The 22,072-nt window shown below is 38.3% G+C and overlaps 1 protein-coding gene across 1 annotated transcript; it reads left to right on the top strand.

The window, feature by feature from the left end:
- Positions 1-18,372: 18,372 nt before the first annotated feature.
- On the top strand, positions 18,373-21,025 carry LOC113345827 (tankyrase-2-like). The gene is made up of 2 exons (XM_026589497.1): positions 18,373-18,576; positions 20,264-21,025. Exons 1-2 carry the CDS (start codon positions 18,386-18,388, stop codon positions 20,949-20,951), a joined length of 879 nt encoding a protein of 292 aa, XP_026445282.1. The 5' UTR covers positions 18,373-18,385; the 3' UTR covers positions 20,952-21,025.
- The last annotated feature ends 1,047 nt before the right edge of the window (positions 21,026-22,072 follow it).

Raw genomic sequence — 22,072 nt, 5'->3', positions numbered from 1 at the left:
AACTCTTCTCGGGGGATTCCATCCACAAACGCAAAGTTTGTGGCTGACCGATATGGCTCATCATCATTTAGCTATTGCATTTCTTTTTCTCGTTGCTGGTCATATGTATAGAACTAACTTCGGGATTGGGCATAGTATGAAAGATCTTTTAGAAGCACACACTCCTCCGGGGGGTCGATTAGGACGTGGACATAAGGGTCTTTATGACACAATCAATAACTCGATTCATTTTCAATTAGGGCTTGCTCTAGCCTCATTAGGAGTTATTACTTCTTTGGTAGCTCAACACATGTATTCTTTACCCGCGTATGCATTCATAGCACAAGACTTACTACTCAAGCTGCGTTATATACTCATCACCAATACATCGCAGGGTTTATAATGACAGGGGCGTTTGCTCATGGAGCGATATTCTTCATTAGAGATTACAATCCGGAGCAGAATGAAGATAATGTATTGGCAAGAATGTTAGACCATAAAGAAGCTATCAAATCCCATTTAAGTTGGGTCAGCCTTTTTCTGGGGTTCCATACTTTGGGACTTTATGTTCATAACGATGTCATGCTTGCTTTTGGTACTCCGGAGAAACAAATCTTGATCGAACCCATATTTGCCCAATGGATACAGTCTGCTCATGGTAAGACTTCATATGGCTTCGATGTACTTTTATCTTCAACGAATGGCCCAGCATTTAATGCAGGTCAAAGCATATGGTTGCCCGGTTGGTTAAATGATATTAATGAGAATAGTAATTCACTATTCTTAACAATAGGGCCTGGACTTCTTGGTTCATCATGCGATTGCTCTAGGTTTACATACAACTACATTGATCTTAGTAAAAGGTGCTTTAGATGCACGTGGTTACCATTCAACCATATCCGCATTTTTTCGTTCCTGATATGCACGTATATGTGTGCATAACATATGTATGTTATATCATGTCTGGATCATATTTGTGCAGGAGGATTATAATTATCATATTCTAAATATTACTATATTAATTATATTAGAATTTAATTTAGAATTCAATTCTTTTTTTCAGTCAAGAGGTTTGACTTTGAACCCTCCCCCCAGTTTTTTTGAGACTTCTCTTTTATTGTATTGAATTTTAATGTGTCTCACAACTCGAAGGGGTTCGAGGGAGGGGTCATTTTTTTATCTGGGAAATACTGACTAGGTTCAAGAAATTAGAGAATTAAGTATAGCTACCAGAAAGACTAATCCAATCCATAATGATGTACCGGAAAATACAACATTTTTATTACTTGACCAACCATCTGAAGAAGCAAATACAACAGGTACACTAATCAGTAAGATTGAGGAAGTAGCAATTAATGCAAAAACCGCCAATTGGAAAGCAATAGTCATGCTTATAATCCTCCAAGCTATCAACAGAACTATACCATTTGATCCCTCTATAAGCCAAAAAGTTGTAATAAATTCTATCATGAAGGGATCTGACCATGAACCAATGGATCCTATAGAACTTATTACCACTTTATTCAGACACGGGTCGAGGAAAATTTTTTATTTACTTTACAAACGGGCATGTTGGATCATCGATCTATTATAGATTAACACTTGGTATGTTTCTACAGATAGTGATGGTATCAACTCAGATGACCATGTTCTATTCGGGGGAATACAAATAAAATAGAGATTGTCTTTCGGAGAGATGGCCGAGTGGTTGATAGCTCCAGTCTTGAAAACCGGTATAGTTCTTTGTTCAGAACTATCGAGGGTTCGAATCCCTCTCTCTCCTTTTTCTCATTGAATAGATTTATTTCTTTATTGTTTTCGCTTAACCTGGTATCATAAGGTGAAATGGCTCGGCTATCCCACCTAGCCGAGCCAGAAAAAAGAAAGTAAAAAGGAACACTTTTTAAGTATGACCTAATCCAAATGATGGAATCAAATTGATTCCTACTTCAGGCATTTGATCTCCTGTCTCAGTTAAGAGGGGTCATGAAAAGAACAGGTTCCAAATCACGATCAATTCCTTTTTCAAATCCTGCTGCAGCTGCACTAGCTCTTCCCGCATGCCATAAATGACCCACGAATAGGAAGAATCCTAAAACAAAATGAGAGGTAGCTAACCAACTTCGAGGAGAAACATAATTGACTGCATTGATTTCAGTAGCTACGCCATCCACGGAATTTAAGGAACTTAAAGGAGCATGGGTCATATATTCCGCAGAACGCCGTTCTTGCCAAGGTTGGATGTCTTTTTTCAGCCTGCTCAAGTCCAAGCCATTTGGACCCCTTAGAGGTTCCAACCAGGGAGCGCGGAGGTCCCAAAAACGCATAGTTTCTCCTCCAAAAATGACCTCCCCTGTTGGGGAACGCATTAGATATTTACCTAAACCGGTAGGTCCTTGAGCGGATCCCACGTTAGCCCCAAGACGTTGGTCTCGAACTAGAAAGGTGAATGCTTGCGCTTGAGAAGCTTCTGGCCCAGTGGGCCCGTAAAATTCACTAGGATAAGCAGTATTATTGAACCAGACAAAACAACAAGCGATGAAACCAAAGACAGATAAAGCAGCTAAACTATAAGACAAGTAAGCCTCCCCAGACCATACAAGGGCGCGACGGGCCAATGCAAAGGGTTTGGTTAAGATATGCCAGATTCCACCAAATATACAAATGGAACCTAACCATACATGCCCTCCAATTATATCTTCTAAGTCGTCTACACTAATAATCCATCCTTCTCCCCTAAAATGAGATTTTAGTAAATAACCAAATATAACACTTGGGATAAGGGTCAGGTTAGTAATTTTTCTTACATCCCCCCCCCCCCCCCAGGAGCCCAAGTATCATATACGCCCCCAAAATAAAGAGCCTTGAGTACTAGAAGAAAAGCACCTATACCTAATAAGATTAAGTGAATACCCAAAATTGTGGTCATTTTATTTCTATCTTTCCATACATAACCGAAGAATGGAAAGGATTCTTCAAGAGTCTCGGGTCCGAGAAGTGAATGATAAATACCGCCAAAGCCCAATACTGCAGAGGAAATTAAGTGAATAGATGTAAATTGTAGCAGAGAACCTGTGGATCATCACTTATTCAATGAATAGATGTAATGACTAAAAATTCTTTGGTTGATAATTATGCTCCTTGAAAAAAAAATTTGAGTCCGGTCGTGAGGTCTAAATAGTAGGTATGAATCATAGTTCAATTTTTTCTTAATCTATGGATTTCGTGCTCCAGATATTAGAATAAATATCCGACGGGGTAGAACCATCTCTGTCGAGATGACAGACCTATTCTCCGTATTATCAATAGGATCAATTATAACAAGTCACACACTCATATTCCGGAAATACCGAAACAAAGAAATTCCGCGGTCGAACTACCAGAATGCCCTATAAAAAAATCCTAAGTAATTCATTTTCTATTGAAAAGCCAGGACTTCATGGTTCTTATGGACCTAATTGATTGAAATCCCGTCCAGTAAAACAGAAGAATTATAAATCTCTAAAATAATACATAGGAATACCGCAAATAAAGCCATTGCGACACCCATCAAAGGGGTATTTCCCCATCCAGGAGCTACTTTACCATATTCCGAATTCAACGGTTTCAATAAATCTCCTACATTTGTTCGTCTTGGACCAGATCTAGAACTACCCTCAACGGTTTGTGTAGCCATAAATACTCTTGCATTGGTTGAGATATGTTGACTTTGTATACCATTCCGTTGTAAATAAACTATCTTATCATAGGTCCATTGTGGTCTTGAAATTATATAATAATGGAAACAGCAACCCTAGTCGTCATCTTTATATCTGGTTCACTTGTAAGTTTTACCGGGTACGCATTATATACCGCTTTTGGGAATCCCTCTCAACAACTAAGAGATCCATTCGAGGAACACGGGGACTAGTTAAAGCAATGTAATGAGCCTCCCTATAGGGAGTCTCATTACATTGCTTCAATTGAGATAATGAAAAATTATTTCTTAGTCGGAACCTTCGGTGGTTCTCGAAAAAAGATAGCGAAAAAAATAATCCCTAGAGTCGAGACTAAGAGGAATGTATAAACCAATGCTTCCATAGATTCGATCGTGGTTTACAATTATATCTTCCACACCTGTTCATTTGGGATCAGCTCCCAGATAAGATAAAGAAATGACAAGAATCAAAGAAAAAACGATGATTCAAATCAAGATTTCTCCAGTACCTTATGTTATGTTAAATCACAAAAAGAAAAGAAAATAGAGTCGAGAGAAACCATAGTACTGTTGTCTCAGACTACCTGTCTCTTTGTAGTTGGATCTCCAAGTTTTTGGAATGCTCCAAATTCCACTTGAGAATCAAAATCTGGGTCAATACCAGCAAAAACATCTCTGAACAAAGTTCTAGCACCATGCCAAATGTGTCCGAAAAAGAAGAGCAAAGCAAATGAGGCATGCCCAAAAGTGAACCAACCCCTTGGACTGCTACGAAAAACACCGTCGGATTTCAAAGTAGCACGATCTAATTTAAAAATCTCTCCCAATTGAGCACGTCTAGCATATTTTTTCACGGCAGCAGGATCACTATAACTGACTCCATTCAGTTCACCGCCATAGAACTCAACAGTTACACCTACCTGTTCGACACTACTTGGATTCTGCCCTTCTAAAAGGAACATCGGCTCTCACAATTCCATCTCCGTCTACCAAAACTACTGGAAATGTTTCAAAAAAAGTAGGCATGCGACGTATAAAAATCTCATGGCCTTCTTTATCTCTAAAGATACAACGGCTATTCCATCCCCGCTGTCCATTGAACCCGCTCGGAATAATCCCCCATTTGGCTGGATTATTACCAATGTAATCATAAAAAGCCAATTTTTTCGGGAATTTTAGACCAAGCTTCTGATGCACTCTGATTTTCGGCTAGCCCGGCGCTAACCCTGCGATATATTTCTTGCTGGAAATATCCTTGGTCCCATTGATAACGAGTAGGACCAAATAATTCGATCGGGGTTTTTACTGAACCATACCACATAGTTCCATCAACAACGAAAGCTGCAAAAAAGACAGCAGCGATACTACTGGAAAGGACAGTTTCAATATTACCCATACGTAATCCTTTGTATAGACGTTGAGGCGGGCGGACACTAAGATGGAAGAGGCCCGCTAATATGCCTAAGGTACCTGCTGCAATATGATGAGAGGCTATTCCTCCCTGAACAAAAGGATCAAAACCTTCTACACCCCACGCGGGATTTACAAATTGTACTTTTCCAGTCAGTCCATAAGGATCGGACACCCATATTCCAGGACCATACAAGCCTGTTACATGGAATGCGCCAAACCCAAAGCAAGCGACCCCTGAGAGGAATAAATGAATTCCAAAGATCTTGGGAAAATCCAAAGAAGGTTTTCCTGTACGTTCATCACAGAAAATTTCTAGATCCCAATATACCCAATGCCAGATAGCTGCCAAGAAGCACAAGCCAGAAAACAGAATATGTGCCCCGGCCACACCTTCGTAACTCCAAATACCCGGATTCGTTATAGTCCCTCCTGTGATACTCCAACCACCCCAGGAATTCGTTATTCCTAAACGAGTCATGAAAGGTATAACGAACATACCTTGTCTCCACATTGGATCAAGAACTGGGTCAGAGGGATCAAAATCGGCTAATTCGTATAGAGCCATCGAACCGGCCCAACCAGAAACTAGAGCTATATGCATTATATGGACAGAAAGTAACCGGACTGGATCATTGAATACAACGGTATGAACACGATACTAAGGCAAAACCATGGAAATACCCCTTTATCAAGAAAAATAGATACTATGTTACTTTATCGCATTGGAAAAGACTCTGCTTATGCTAAGGACTTTTCCTTTTCAATGGATTATCTCGGAGCAAGGGTGCATTTATATTGCATTCCGTTGGTAATAACAGAAAAATTCTGTTCGTAGGAACAAAGAGAAGCAAATCTATTAACCCGATAAGTACCAATACGCAATGGGGGGATGGGTCTCATTTTATATGAGTGAATTAAAGATACTTGTTCATGATTTGAACATCGCAGCTCATTCATAATAATTTTTTTATGCATTCCGTCTTCTTCGATGAACTTTACAATCTAGGGATAAAACCCGAAAACATAAATATTATAAAAAAAGAAAACCCATTGTTACGTTTCCACATCAAAGTGAAATTTTAGTACTTAAAAACCTTTTTCTTTCATTTAATGCCTATTGGTGTTCCAAAAGTACCTTTTCGGATTCCTGGAGAGGAAGATTCAGTTTGGGTTGACGTATAGTGCGACTTGTCAGACATATTGGGTCATATGGGATTTCCCCGTTTTCTCTGTTGAAATAACTCACCCAGAACACTTTTTAAAGGATTACGTGGTACGATTGTGTCCAATAAGCCCTTGTGGAATAAATACTCAGCCGCCTGGGAACCATCAGGTACTGTCTTATTCAATGTTTGTTCAATTACTCTTTTACCCGCAAATGCAATGTAGGCATTAGGCTCGACAATAATGATATCTCCCAACATACCAAAACTTGCAGTCACCCCACCGGTTGTAGGAGATGTAAGGATTGATACATAGAATAACTTTTTATTTGATTGATAATTATATGAAGCGGAAGATATTTTAGCCATTTGCATCAAGCTCAAACTTCCTTCTTGCATGCGCGCTCCTCCCGAAGCACAAACTATAATAAGAGGTAGAGCTTTACGAGTCGCATGCTCGATCAAACGGGTAATTTTCTCGCCTACTACGGATCCCATACTGCCCCCCATGAACTGAAAATCCATAACCCCAATAGCTATAGGAATACCATTTAGTTGACCTATGCCTGTTTGAATAGCCTCGGTTAACCCTGTTTTTCTTTGATAAGAATCGATACGATCTTTATAAGGTTCCTCTTCTGAATGAAATTCAACGGGGTCCATAGAACCCATGTCTTCATTCATAGGATCCCAAGTGCCCGGATCAATCGAAAGCTCGATTATATCTGAACTGCTCATCTTCTGATATTAAAATTCAATAGTAGAGAGAAAATTGTAGCAGCGTACCCCCTTTATTTCTTTTTTATTTACTTGGGATACGGAAGAATTTGTCGATATTTCTGATTTAATGTTCTTGTTCCTGAATGCTTCATAGGAATAAATGGCTACTCTGTTCCTATACAGAAAAACATTTCTTTCGAGTCACAAAAACCGTCTATTTTGGAATATCTTCCTGTGATTCCAATATTTCTATTATAAATCTACAATTACAATCTACATCAGATCGTGGTTTCATGTACCAAATATTTCCATATCAAGGCATACGATCTTTTTGATTCAACAATGGGATAGAGAACGGATGTGAGAAATAAAGAGACTTTCATTTCCAGTTTACTATTGTATTTCATTCATTTAGGGACAGGGACAAAGAAAAGGGGGATTTTCCCTTTTTCGGGCAGATAAAGGGAAAAAAGGCAATGTCTTTTTCTTTTTTGGTTCGACCTATAAAAAGATATACTCTGGAGCTTTAGATTCAGTTGAAGTACAGATAAATCTAACTAACGAAGACAAAAACAAGTGTCATATATAGAATTATATGATAGTACTGTAATAGTTTAATATAGGAGAATTCATATAGAATTTTATGGGTCTTTTCGCAATATCACGAACCAGATCCAGGAAAAGAATAAGATTAGTTGCTGGGGTGAGGGTAGGTCTGAGGAGAAACTGGTGAGAGAGAGAGGAGATAACTTGTTCCTTGAACAGCCCAAAAACACCTCTGATTCCTAAGTCATAAGAAAATTCAGGGTATAGGAAGGAATCGTTGAATCGAGCTCATGGATTTATCTAGGCCATTTATGGTCCAATCTAAGGAAAGGTTTTTTCTCTTCGAAACCCATTGCAAGGGGCGATGGACGAGGAATCATACGTAAATGATAGAACCCTCGTATATCCTAAGAATGCTATGAGGTGCTCGGAAATGGTTGAAGTAGTTGAATAGGAGGATCACTATGACTATAGCCCTTGGTAGATTTACCAAAGATGAAAAAGATTTATTTGATACTATGGATGACTGGTTACGGAGGGACCGTTTCGTTTTTGTAGGTTGGTCCGGTCTATTGCTCTTTCCTTGTGCTTATTTCGCTGTAGGAGGTTGGTTCACAGGTACAACCTTTGTTACTTCATGGTATACCCATGGGTTGGCCAGTTCCTATTTGGAAGGCTGCAATTTCTTAACCGCCGCAGTTTCTACTCCTGCTAATAGTTTAGCACATTCTTTGTTGCTACTATGGGGTCCTGAAGCACAAGGGGATTTTACTCGTTGGTGTCAATTAGGTGGTCTATGGGCTTTTGTTTCTCTCCACGGTGCTTTCGGACTAATAGGTTTCATGTTACGTTAATTCGAACTTGCTCGATCTGTTCAATTGCGACCATATAATGCAATTGCATTTTCTGGTACAATTGCTGTTTTTGTTTCTGTATTTCTGATTTATCCACTAGGACAATCTGGTTGGTTCTTTGCACCTAGTTTTGGTGTAGCAGCTATATTTCGATTCATCTTGTTCTTCCAAGGATTTCATAATTGGACGTTGAACCCATTTCATATGATGGGAATTGCCGGCGTATTGGGTGCTGCTCTCTTATGCGCTATTCATGGTGCTACCGTGGAAAATACTTTATTTTAAGATGGTGACGGTGCAAATACATTCCGTGCTTTTAACCCAACTCAAGCCGAAGAGACTTATTCAATGGTCACCGCTAACCGCTTTTGGTCCCAAATCTTTGGGGTTGCTTTTTCCAATAAACGTTGGTTACATTTCTTTATGTTATTTGTACCAGTAACCGGTTTATGGATGAGTGCTCTTGGAGTAGTCGGCCTGGTTCTGAACCTGCGTGCCTATGACTTCGTTTCCCAGGAAATACGCGCAGCGGAAGATCCTGAATTTGAGACTTTCTACACTAAAAATATTCTTTTAAACGAGGGTATCCGTGCTTGGATAGCGGCTCAGGATCAGCCTCATGAAAACCTTATATTCCCTGAGGAGGTTCTACCCCGTGGAAACGCTCTTTAATGGAACTTTAGCTTTAGCTGGTCGTGACCAAGAAACCACCGGTTTCGCTTGGTGGGCCGGGAATGCCCGACTTATGAATTTATCCAGTAAACTACTTGGGGATCACGTAGCTCACGTCGGATTAATTGTATTCTGTGCTGGAGTAATGAACTTATTTGAAGTGGCCCATTTCGTACCAGAAAAACCCATGTATGAACAAGGATTGATTTTACTTCCCCATCTTGCTACTCTAGGTTGGGGGTAGGTCCTGGTTCCTCCACCACCTTTTTCCGATCCGGTTCCTCCACCACCGCGAACCCCAGTTAGAGTCAGGCATTATACACTTTTTCGTTATTGGGAGAACCCAAGTACTCTCTTTCGGATCCATGAAACAACTCTCAGAGATCTTTTTCCCTTTTGGAAGATAGAGGAGCGAAACAATCAACCTATTAATATTGGAAGACCAAAAAGATTCTTCTGATGTATCATTTCTGGGTCCAATGGAATTCATGGGTATAGGAATAAGCCCCATCAAATAGAGATTTTTTCTTTCGACCATATTTCAATTGTTAATACGATATATAAGGACCACTACTACAAGCAGTACTACACCTTTGATCGTGAAATATCGATTGCTTGTTGAACCCTGTGAATCGCGTGAAAGGAGGATACTCCAAATTCGGGGGTCAAAGAGTTTCATAAAACGTTCTTGGTGGACAAAAATGTGAGTGAAAGATCCCACTGAATCGAATTTGGTCCCTGAATCTAAGAAATAGTGAGAATTATTGATCTCTCTCAATATCTCTCTCAATTCGAAGATCCAGGATTTGAATTGATGTCGTTTCATTGATTCCTGTTTCATTGATTCCTCCTAAAAATTTCATTTCAATTGGAATTTGGTTATTCACGATGTACGATGATCCCTGTTAAGCATCATGGCTGAATGGTTAAAGCGCCCAACTCATAATTGGCAAATTCGTAGGTTCAATTCCTGCTGGATGCACGCCAATGGGAACGTTCAATAAGTCTATTGGAATTGGCTCTGTATCAATGGAATCTCATCATCCATACATAACGAATTGGTATGGTATATTCATACCATAACATATGAACAGTAAGAACTAGAATTCTTATCAATACTGGAACTCATAGGGAAGAAAACGGATTTATGGATGGAATCAAATATGCAGTATTTAGTTACAGAAAAAGTATTCGGTTATTGGGGAACAATCAATATACTTCTAATGTCGAATCAGGATCAACTAGGACAGAAATAAAGCATTGGGTCGAACTCTTCTTTGGTGTCAAGGTAATAGCTATGAATAGTCATCGACTCCCGGAAAGGGTAGAAGAATGGGACCTATGGGACATACAATGCATTACAAACGTATGATCATTACGCTTCAACCGGGTTATTCTATTCCACCCTTAGAAAGAAAAGAACTTAAAAAAAAAATACTTAATAACACGGCGATACATTTATAAAACTTCTACTCTGAGCACACGCAATGGGGCCGTAGACAGTCAAGTGAAATCCAATTCACGAAATAATTTGATCTCTGGACAAGCGTCATTGTGGTAAAGGTCGTAATGCCAGAGGCATCATTACCGCAAGGCATAGAGGGGGAGGTCATAAGCGTCTATACCGTAAAATAGATTTTCGACGAAATGAAAAGACATATCTGGTAGAATCGTAACCATAAATACGACCCCAACCGAAATGCATACATTTGTCTCATACACTATGGGGATGGTGAGAAGAATATATTTTACATCCCAGGGGCTATAATTGGAGATACCATTGTTTCTGGTACAGAAGTTCCTATCTCAATGGGAAATGCCCTACCTTTGAGTGTGGTTTGAACCATTGATTACGTAATTGGAAGTAACCAATTAGGTTTACGACGAAACCTAGAAATCAATCACTGATCCAATTTGAGTACCTCTACGGGATAGACCTCAACAGAAAACTGAAGAGTAACGGCAACAAGTGATTGAGTTCAGTAGTTCCTCATATAAAATTATTGACTCTAGAGATATGGTAATATGGAGAAGACAAAATTGTTTGAAGCACCGACAGAACCGGAAGCGCCCCTTGTTTCAAAGAGAGGAGGACGGGTTATTCACATTTCATTTGATGGTCAGAGGCGAATTGAAAGCTAAGCAGTGGTAATTCTACCCCCGGGGAAAAATAGAGATGTCTCCTACGTTACCCGTAATATATGGAAGTATCGACGTAATTTCATAGAGTCATTCGGTCTGAATGCTACATGAAGAACATAAGCCAGATGATGGAACGGGGAGACCTAGGATGTAGAAGATCATAACATGAGTGATTCGGCAGATTTGGATTCCTATATATCCACTCATGTGGTACTTCATCATACGATTCATATAAGATCCATCTGTCTAGATATCATTATATACATCCAGAAAGCCGTATGCTTTGGAAGAAGCTTGTACAGTTTGGGAAGGGGTTTTGATTGATCAAAAAGAAGAATCTACTTCAACCGATATGCCCTTAGGCACGGCCATACATAACATAGAAATCACACTTGGAAAGGGTGGACAATTAGCTAGAGCAGCAGGTGCTGTAGCGAAACTGATTGCAAAAGAGGGTAAATCGGCCACATTAAAATTACCGTCTGGGGAGGTCCGTTTGATATCCAAAAACTGCTCAGCAACAGTCGGGCAAGTGGGTAATGTTGGGGTGAACCAGAAAAGTTTGGGTAGAGCCGGATCTACGCGTTGGCTAGGTAAGCGTCCTGTAGTAAGAGGGGTAGTTATGAACCCTGTAGACCATCCCCATGGGGGTGGTGAAGGAAGGGCCCCAATTGGTAGAAAACAACCCACAACCCCTTGGGGTTATCCTGCGCTTGGAAGAAGAAGTAGAAAAAGGAATAAATATAGTGATAGTTTGATTCTTCGTCGACGTACTAAATAGGAGAGAAAATCGAGAATATGTTTCTTCGTCTTTACAAAAGAAAAAAAAGATAGGAGTAATTAGCTGTGACACGTTCACTAAAAAAAATCCTTTTGTTGTTAATCATTTATTAGGAAAAATTAAAAAGCTCAACATAAGTATATAGCTCTCTATAATTAAATAGAGATTATGGCCGAACGACGGGAATTGAACCCGCGCGTGGTGGATTCACAATCCACTGCCTTGATTACGGGGAAATCCCATAGAAAACAATTACGTCAAAACCAATATAGACCCATATGAACTCATTGCAAAAGCCACAAACTCGCTGAAACCGAGATGCTTACCTTTGAAGCCCCAACGGCACCATTCTGGGATTACAGTACCATTTGGGTTTTAAGTTTTTGCCATTTTAAGTTTCTGCCCATATCATGTAACTACCATATATATGCATGGTTATTAGATTTTGTTTGATAACATTATAGAGCATGAATTTGATTGAACGGGGGTTCAAAAAAATTTACCCTAAAATACAATTACGTAATACAAACTGAAAATCAAATAATTAGATTTAAAACCAATCATAGTAAATAGATGATAATCTATTCTTATTATTGAACCGGGGGTTCAACATATTTTTCCCTAAAAATGTAATTAAGTAATGCTTATCGAAAATGAAAAGAGATTCAAATCAATCACAAGATATATGATAACTAGAGGGGATAATTTATGATCACAATGATTTTAATAATTATCACACACTATCATAAGACTTAATTGAATTCATGAGAACTTGTAGCTACGAATATTTTAGATATTTTTCATCCAAATAATTATAAATTCAGTTACACTTTCAACTGATTAAAATAATATTTTTTGATAAAAAGTTAGGTAAACCGTCTCATTTTGGCCTTAGATTATTTTATTTTTTACGATCTCCAAAGATTGGTGGTATCTGATGAGACCATTATGCGGAATCTTCATCTGATAAACAATAAATGTAATACTATGCAGAATCTTCATTGATGAACAATAAATGTAATTACACCCTCCCTCGACCGCAAGGACTATCATTATGTGTTCATTATTCATATGCTCTGATGATTTGATTCTGGTATTATTTTTCGAATCATCAAATAAAATATCACCTCATTTAGATGACTCATTGAAATGAGGGGTAAATATTATCACCTCTCCCGGTGACACGTACCGTATATTCGTAGCACTTAACGCGGATGGTTGTGCAGTTCCCATATCGGAGAAAGCTGTTGTCGCAGTTGTCATTTCCGTATCCGTGGGTCATCTTCTCATCCATTCATTTTGAATTCATCTTGGGATTGGATAAAGTAGTTTCTGGGTTTCTACCGTGCTTCACAGCTGTCCTCTCACTGAGTTCTCTTTAGTCCAACGACCGTTAGATCTTGCTATTGTTGACCACGCGACAGATGATAGTCGAGGGTCTCAGGTGTTGGAGTGTGACATCATAGTCTGATGCCCGAGTATTATTTATCATCCACGTATAATCTCAGGGACACGTGATTAATGCCAATTATGTACACACTATTTTCAAAGATTCTATTACGAAAAAATAACCAAAAAAAAAAGAAAAAAAAAAGTGAGAAAGTAGGTTGTATTAGCAGTCTAAACAATAACCGGGTGGAGATTAATTTTATTTTCTCAAATTCCTATATGGTGAAACTAGAGTTGGCCCTTGCCACACTAGAAGCACACCACATTCCCCTAGATATGCTCTAAGAGTAAGGGAGTCTCTTTCCAAATGAAAGAGTTGATTAAATTAGGTTCTAATTAGGTTCTTTCACCTTAAATTCTATCACCTTCTCTTCCGATCGGATAATTATACGAAAGTCTTCCCTATGCGGCTAATTATTTTCTGTTTGAACTAATTATTGGAAATGCGGTAAACAGTTTTTCATGTATAAGTAAATTAAAAACAAAAGGAAAACTGTTTACCGTTTAAGTTGGTTTTCTTTTCAAACGGCTTTTCAAGTGTCATGTAAATGTATTTGCACTTTTCTCTGGTTTTCTTCTTATGGTTATTCTATCTGTGTGGTTTTAGCATCTCCTGATTGTGTGACTTAGGCTAACCCTTATGGACTAGGTTGAGCTGTTAGATTGGACAAAAAATGTTGCAAATCCAAAAAGCCTAAAAATTAACACTACTTCTTTCTACTTCTCTCTCCTACCAAGTGCCCGCAGTTCAACTAGCAGCGAGATTGAGACGCTGAATCATTCAGCGATCAAAAAGTAACATTAAAGATGAACCAAACAGCGCTCACAAAAATCAGAAAAATCACACGACTCACAAAAATCACAAAATTTGATCTGACGACTGAAATGTAAAGCGCTGAACCAAACAGCGCTGGGACCATTAATCTAGATGCTAGATTAGCACTTCTATATGACTTAGGAGGTTTCCTTAAATGACGTGGATTGCTAATCTAGCTGCTAGATTAGAAGACCATAAGACTTAACCTTAGGATTTTTCCTTTTCGCAGATCGGGTTTTTGCATCTTCGCTTTTTCTTCTCTTTTTAATGGCTATAGTGAAGTTTCCACTTGTAGGATGTAAGCCAGAAAACTTTTAAAACTCCAAGTCTGTAATTCTCTTTAATACGATACACAGTCTGCCGTTTGTTTTTTACAAAATAAAAAACACAGCCAATAGTTGGTCGTCGATTTTTGGTTTTTTTAGAAAACCGGATAACAATTTGCCTTGTAGTCTCTAGTCACTCTATCCCAAAGGTGATTTTTCACTCATTCAGGTAAAGACTCCCATTTTGAAAGGGATAGACCTTGCTCTAATGTTGTCCATAGTGAAAGTCGTGCCAGAAAAATAGATGAAAAAGTCAAAGTCCGGACCGGCCCGGTGTGTACTCCGCCATTGTTTTATAGCAATATCCTTCTCCTTTCCAAATTCTATAACCATTGGGGAACCCTAATACTAACACCAAGTACAGGCAGAAGGCGACACCAGCATCTGCTGGTGGTGCGGAAGAGATCTTCACAGGGCTGCTAGAACAGGAGATGTACATGCGGTTAAATCCGTAATCGCTTCAAATCCTGTAACTGTTAATTCAAGAGATAAGCACTCTAGAACTCCGAATCGTTTTTCATCTTCGTCATCATTATTATTTTTTCCTGCTTAATTTTTGATTATACTGCGTTTCATTAGTATTTTGTACTTTGAAGTAATTGTTTCTTTTGTTAATCGGACATTTAGGTGTTTGAAGAAACGACCGAATGAGATGTTGTTTCTTCGTGTTTGATTTATTTTAGGAGTTTTGGGTGATTTTAAAGTTTCTTTTTGTTTTGTGAAATTTGAAGAGAATTTGGGGTTTTTTGTTCGGTGGGTGTGAAATTTGATATTACTGAATTTAGAGAGAAAGTTGCATGTATATTGGTTTTAGAGTTAAAAAAAAGTGGTCCAAAAATTTCTTGATAAGTTTTCCAGTAAATCTTAGGGGAGCGGTTGGACTTCATATGGAGGATTTGCTAGAAAACTAATTTTCGTAGAAAACGTGATTCCAAAGATTCGGGGAACCAAACATATGGAGCGAAACGTAATTCTACCAAATCCACTGGACCCATAAATTTCACCTTTAAAATTCTACATCCAAACTCACCGGTACAATATTTTTAATGATATTATATTGGTTAGTTCTATATGTTGCAATAAATCTTAATATATATAGAAAAAGAAAAAAGAATTAAAAAAAAAACTTTTATTACCGTTACTTAAGTTCCAAAATTATAAAAAATAAAATCATTTTATTATAAGTAAGATGCCAAAACTATAAAAAATAAAATCATTTTATTATAACGAAGATGCAAAATTAAGTGTGTCCTAATCTTAGGGGTGCCCCTTATCCAACATAGGGGTGCCTTTAGCAATTCTTTTGGGTTGTTTTCAGCACTTTTTCGGGGTTCCTCTGGGGTATTTCTGGGGTGCTCCAACATACTTTTGGGGTGCTTCTGGTAAGTTACCTACGGAGGTTCAAGTGCCACATTTTGAGCCAATTTCGCCGCAAAAGCTTATTTTTCCAAAAACACCTACAAATACATAAAATAATCGAATAAGTACAAAATCGAGCGCTAACAATATACACAATTGAGATATATTAGGCACATAAATGCGTCTATCAACCATCACGAGGGATAGTATAGAGCTCGTCCAAAGTATCGAGGAGGTGTACGATAGCTCCACCAGCTCGGTGAGACCAAGCCTTCACGAGTCTAATTTTCCTATAAATACCAGTCCATGTAGAAGGAAATGGACAACTTATGTCATGTAATATTAGATGGTCTTTCTACAGAGAATTCCTGAGAGAGTCTAGATAAATAGAGAGTGAGAAATCTAAGTGATATATGTAGCTCTTTCAAGGATAAGACCCTAATCAATAAAGAAAACATCTTCTTTCCCGTGGATGTAGGTCTTCATAGCCGAACCACCTTATATGCTTGTGTTAATCTTTAGTTTGATGTTCTTTACATTATGTTTATTTTTGAATCTTGAATGTTAGTATCTTTATAGCCTTTAGATCTACTTGGATGTAGTCATCAGAAAAGATGCAACTACACTCGAGACCAGAGTTCATGTTTATTTATAATCAATTGGCATGCAACTTTAGTGAGTCCTTATGAGTCCACCAATAAACCCTCGAATCCAGTCCCTCATGTCTCTGTTTCATAACTAGAATTAGGATGAATACCTTTACGAGTCCACCAGTAAAACACAGATTGTATTTATACTGTATTTGTAGTTTGCTAAGTGTATAATAAATATAAGATGTATAACTGACTTTAGTTTTCCAGATCAACCGGTTCCTGAGTTTATATACTCCGTGTTCTTGAGTTGTTGTTCCTCTGTGTTTGATTGATTTTATGAGCTATGGTTGATTATGAAGTTTCTTTTGTTTTATTTAATTTGATGATTTTAGGGTTTTGGGTTTGGTGGGTGAGAAATTTAGGAATTTGTTTGGCTTTTGAAATTCCTGGAATTTAGAGAGAAAATGTGGAGGGAAATTGAGTGTAATGATCCGGGGAGTGAGATTTATGCAGGTTGAGTAATTGTGGGTTTATTTGTTAAATTGAAATTTGGAGTCTAGAGACCTAAGAGTCTTCTGGATTACTTTATGTTATTAGTGAATGCAGTAGTATAAATGCGGAATGAATAGTGTTTTTTTTTATTTGATACAAAGAACTTTTCATTAATGGGAGTTCATGGTTACAATGGGTTTAAAATCAAAATTAAGAAAATACAAATAGACATACCGTACAAGTTTACCAAGAAATCCGACAAGAGAAAGAGAAGGATTACCGGTGTAGAACAAATACAAGCATGAATAAGAACCGATCAAGTCGGAGGAAGAATGGTTTTTCTCGGAAGTGTATTCCAACCATTTTGTTTGTTTTTCTTCTTCATAAAGATGTGCTCCAATAGTTGGAGTAGCGGTCGGTGGGTGGCGGCGGCGGACTAGCGGTGACTGCATCAGTGGTGGTGGTGGTGGCGGACTAGTGGTGGCGCCGGTGGTGGTGGCGCCAGTGGTGGTGACGGACTGGTGGTGGTGGTGCAATGGTGGTGGAGTGGTAGTGGAATATTAGTGGTGGTGGTGGTTGGTAGGTGGTGGTCGTTGAACAGTGGTTGTGGAATGGTAGTTAAATGTTGGTGGTGGTGGACGTGAGGTGGTCCTAGTGGTGGTGGTGGTAGTGGCACGGGTGAAGTAGTAGAGGAAGAAATTTGTTCCATTTTGAAATACAAGAAAATATTATATCGTTGAAGGTATTTAGGTAATCTAATTTTAAATGGATAAGGTTATTAAAAATTAGGGACATATTTATTGTTGTATAAGGATATATTTGTAGGATGTTAAAACTAGGGACATATAATTAATATACCCATATAAGAAATATATTCGTGTTTATATTTGTTTGGTATGTGTTTTAAAATAATTTTTAATGATACAAAGTTTACGAATATCCGTGACATAGTTTGAGAGATAAATCATTTCAAAATTTTTACAAGTTATTATTCATACGGGTATTATTATAAAAAATACTTAAAAATACTCTTTCCCTTTCTTTTTCTTAAAAATTGTTCAAATTTCATCTAGGTCATCTAATAGTGGGACGGACAGAATATACGGTAAACTTAATTGAAACACAGCATCATCTGTCGTTTGCATGTCAAGTGGGTTAAAAAAGTAAAAACCCTATTTGATGCTGGATTAACGGCTCGTGGTTAATCAATTTCCCAAAGGGCCCCGAACTTAATGTTGTCCGCCCATAGTTAAAATCCTGCCAAACCAAAAAAGAAATCAAACCCGGGCCGGCACGTTATACACAAACCCCTTGTTTAAAACACATCCTTCCTTCCCAATTCTGTAGCCATTTTCACAGAGCAGAAGAAGTAAAGCAGAGCCATGGGGAACCCTAATACTAACACCAACTACAGGAAGAAGAGAACGCCATCATCTGGAGGTGGCGGCGGTGGTGGTGGTGGGGAAGAAGATCTTCACAGGGCAGCTAGAACAGGAGATATACATGCAGTTCAATCCATTATTGCTTCAAATCCTTTAACTGTTAATTCAAGAGATAAGCACTCTAGAACTCCGTATCCTTCTTCATCGTTAATATTTTTTATTGCTTAATTTCTGAAATTATTGTGTCTAATTGATGTTATGAACTCTGGGTTACTGCGGGTTTCTTTTGTTGATGAGGAAATTTAGGGTGTAGATTTTGCGTTTAGGGTGTTTGAAGAAACGACTGAGTGAGAAGCTCTTTTTTCTGTTTGATTGATTTTATAAGCTTTGGGTGATTTTAGGGTTTCTTTTGTTTTGTGAAATTTATAAAAGAAATCTGGGGTTTTGTGTTAGGTGGGTGTGAAATTTAGGGAGTTGTTGCCTTTGAAATTACTGAATCTAGAGATAAATTTGTAGAAAAATTGAGAGTAATGGTGTGGGATTGATAATTATGCAGCTTGGGTAAATGTGGGTTTGTCTTGTTAATTGGAAATTTGGGGTTTAGAGAACTAGTCGAGAGATCTTATTATTAGTTATCACTGCTTCAGAGAGAGCATCCATTAGAGTTTTGTTATCCCTTTCATAGATATAATGAAGACTGTTTTTTCGATGGTTAGCAATAATGCTAAAGTCTGTGCTTGCTCTTTGTTTCTTGGTTTAAGTTAAGTGTCCTCAAGATACAGGGATTGTTCCTGCATCATTTCTAATTATTAGGCAATATGCAGCAAGGTATGAATCAGTGTGAACACTGTCTTTGTTACTATATGCATATGCATTAGTTTAAGAGTGAAATAAATATTTATAACGAATTGCTGATATTGGGTTTGGGGTTTTCTGATGAAATTATGCATGCACTCACCTTCCATATGATCACACTTGCTACTTGGAGGTTGATTTCCTGTTTTAGGTTGATGTCATAGCTGTTATCGGCCCAGCTGAATTAAGTAGTGTTTATAATTACTGTTGAATGACTATTGAATGACTATTGATGAAGTTGAGGTTGTAGGTTTTAGTACGGTGGATACAAATGTTAGGTTATTCAGTTTTAATTATTGTGTTTGGGCTTACGACATTATATATAAAACATCCGAAGAGCTCATCGAGCCTTCGGTAATGGCTAAGACGCTGTATGTCGAAACTCGCTATTGTCTCCCCAATCTATTTGCTCTATGAACCATTCAACTCTTCATTATGTTTGTCGTATGAAGAAACAACTGAATAGACAAATGGATTCAGTAACATTACCGATGAGTTTTTCCATGAAGGTGGTGCAAGCACTGTTGGCATCGCCTTTAGAGCAAATGGGTTGTGGACACAATAGCGAGTTTTAACTGAATTCAGTTAGCCATGAATGAAGTCTCAATGAGCTTTTCGGATGTTGTATTTTTAATGTCTTAAGCCCAACCACCGTAATTAAAACTGAACAAAATAACATTTGTAGAGCTTTGAAGAAGAAGAGGAAGTATATAAGTAGTGTTCACCGTGAAGCCTTTAGGTGTTACAGATCTGTTCCTTGGACTTGAGGAGAAGTGAATGTTTGATGCAGGAGGTTTTTGTACTGTATTTTCAGTTTGCTAAGTGTATGATAAATGTAAGATATATAACTGACCGTAGTTTTCAAGATCAACCGGTTCCCGAGTCTATATACTCTGGGTGCTTATTGGATAAATAGTTTTGGTACTCTTGTTAGATGTAATTATGAGTGAAACTTGCCTGTTAATTACTAGGTTAATGGGTCAAATGTTTTTCGTTTCCTTGACACAACTACTCTGATTTGAGTTTGCATCTAGCTGCATGGTCTGGGCACAATGAGGTGGTGAGTTATCTCTGTAAGAACAAGGCTGATGTTCGTGCTGCTGCCATGGACGACATGGGAGCAATTCACTTTGCTGCTCAAAAGGGGCATCTAGAAGTCGTTCGTACCCTCCTCTCATCGGGTGCTTCCGTAAAATCTTGTAACCGGAAGGGTTTGACACCCCTGCATTATGCTGTTCAGGGTTCTCATATTGAACTTGCCAAGTATTTGGTAAGAAAACATTCGAGTTTGTCTGTTAAGACTAAAGCAGGGAAGACTCCTCTTGATCTGACAAACGACATAGAGATACGCTCGTGCCTTGTAGAGTTGGAGAAATGCTCGAAGGAAGAGAAGAAAGAAGAAACAGATTCAAAGCAGTCAACTGAAGAAAAGCCGCTAGGTTCGCCAGGGAACAATCAAAATGTCAAAGAGGGGAATGACGAGAAAGATCCAGAGCCATCTACTAAAGAAAATTCTCTGCAAACACTAGGTCCTGTTGTTGAAGATGTAAGTATGCAGGATGAAAGGCAAGATAAAGAGACTGGTAATGTAAAGAGAAAGGGTGATGTGGTTGAGATGACGGGAGAAGTATCAGGACCTAAGAAGGCAAAAATTGCACTGAATCATCTTCTAGGTGCTGACGATGATGCACAAGAAGAAGAGAATCTGTAAAGAAATTATTATCCTTTTGTATTCCGCAGGGAAATATTAGATAGTCCTCAGAGGTTTGAAAAGCAGGTTTCTGATTTCTCATCTTTCACCACTAACATACACTAATGGCAGAGAAAGGTTACATGCCCAAAAATTATGATTAGCTAGGAAATGCTACTTGTGAGCAGTATATCATGTTTGTTTCAGTCTTATTGCTAATAGCTCCTATATTAGCCAGACCAGGAGAAAAAAGTTGGAGGCTGTAAGAAATTCCATTCTTGTTCGTGGTGAGATGTTTGATAATCTACTGGTTTCCGTTGAACTCCGTTGCACATAGCAGTTATATCTGGCAACAAAAGATTTGCGATAGACATTCTATCTTTAAGACCTGATCTTGCATTGAAAGAAGATAGAGGATGCTAGTTTCAAAGAATGAAAGAAGATAAGAGGATGGACTCCACTTCACCTTGCTTCAGCAAGAGCAAGTCTTAAGATGATGAAACTGTTGCTAAAGGCCGAACCTAATGCTTGTATGATTAAAGATAAAGATGAAAGAACACCCCTACATCTAGCAGCAACGAACAATGGAATTGATATGGCAGAAGCTCTACCAGAAGCAATTTCCCTAAAGAATAATCAAAATGGTGAGACCATACTACAAGGATTTCTGCTCCAGATATTATTATCAACTCCAAGGACTATAATGGGAAAACAGTCTTGCAACTTGCTGCAGAAATGGGAAATACCGAGATACATTTAAAATTTGTACATTAATGTAAAAATCGTGCTGCTAATTAGTGTATATATCATAATATCGATGAACTTAATTGTGTTCGCAGATGGTGCAGTTGGAGAGTACTAATTTGAAACTTGAAATAACTGATGCCGACTTTGATAGAGCCTTGGATGCTTTAACACCAGAAAATAAAATTGATCTAGAAACCAGGTTTCTTAAGTATGTTGGACATGGCAACAAGAAGCATAGGAGTAATACTTCGTCCAAAAATGGTGATAAACATTAAGGGATGAAGGAGAGGGTCAATGCATTAATGGTGGTGGCAACTTTAATTAATAGCAGGAATCGCCTTTCAAGCTGCAATGAACCCACCTGGAGGGGTTTGGCAAGACGATTCTAAAATTGA

Source organism: Papaver somniferum, unplaced genomic scaffold (genome assembly GCF_003573695.1).
Source record: "Papaver somniferum cultivar HN1 unplaced genomic scaffold, ASM357369v1 unplaced-scaffold_84, whole genome shotgun sequence".
NCBI lineage: Eukaryota > Viridiplantae > Streptophyta > Magnoliopsida > Ranunculales > Papaveraceae > Papaver > Papaver somniferum.
The sequence above is the reverse complement of the archived record's forward strand: the minus strand, read 5'-3'. Positions and strand labels throughout refer to the sequence as shown.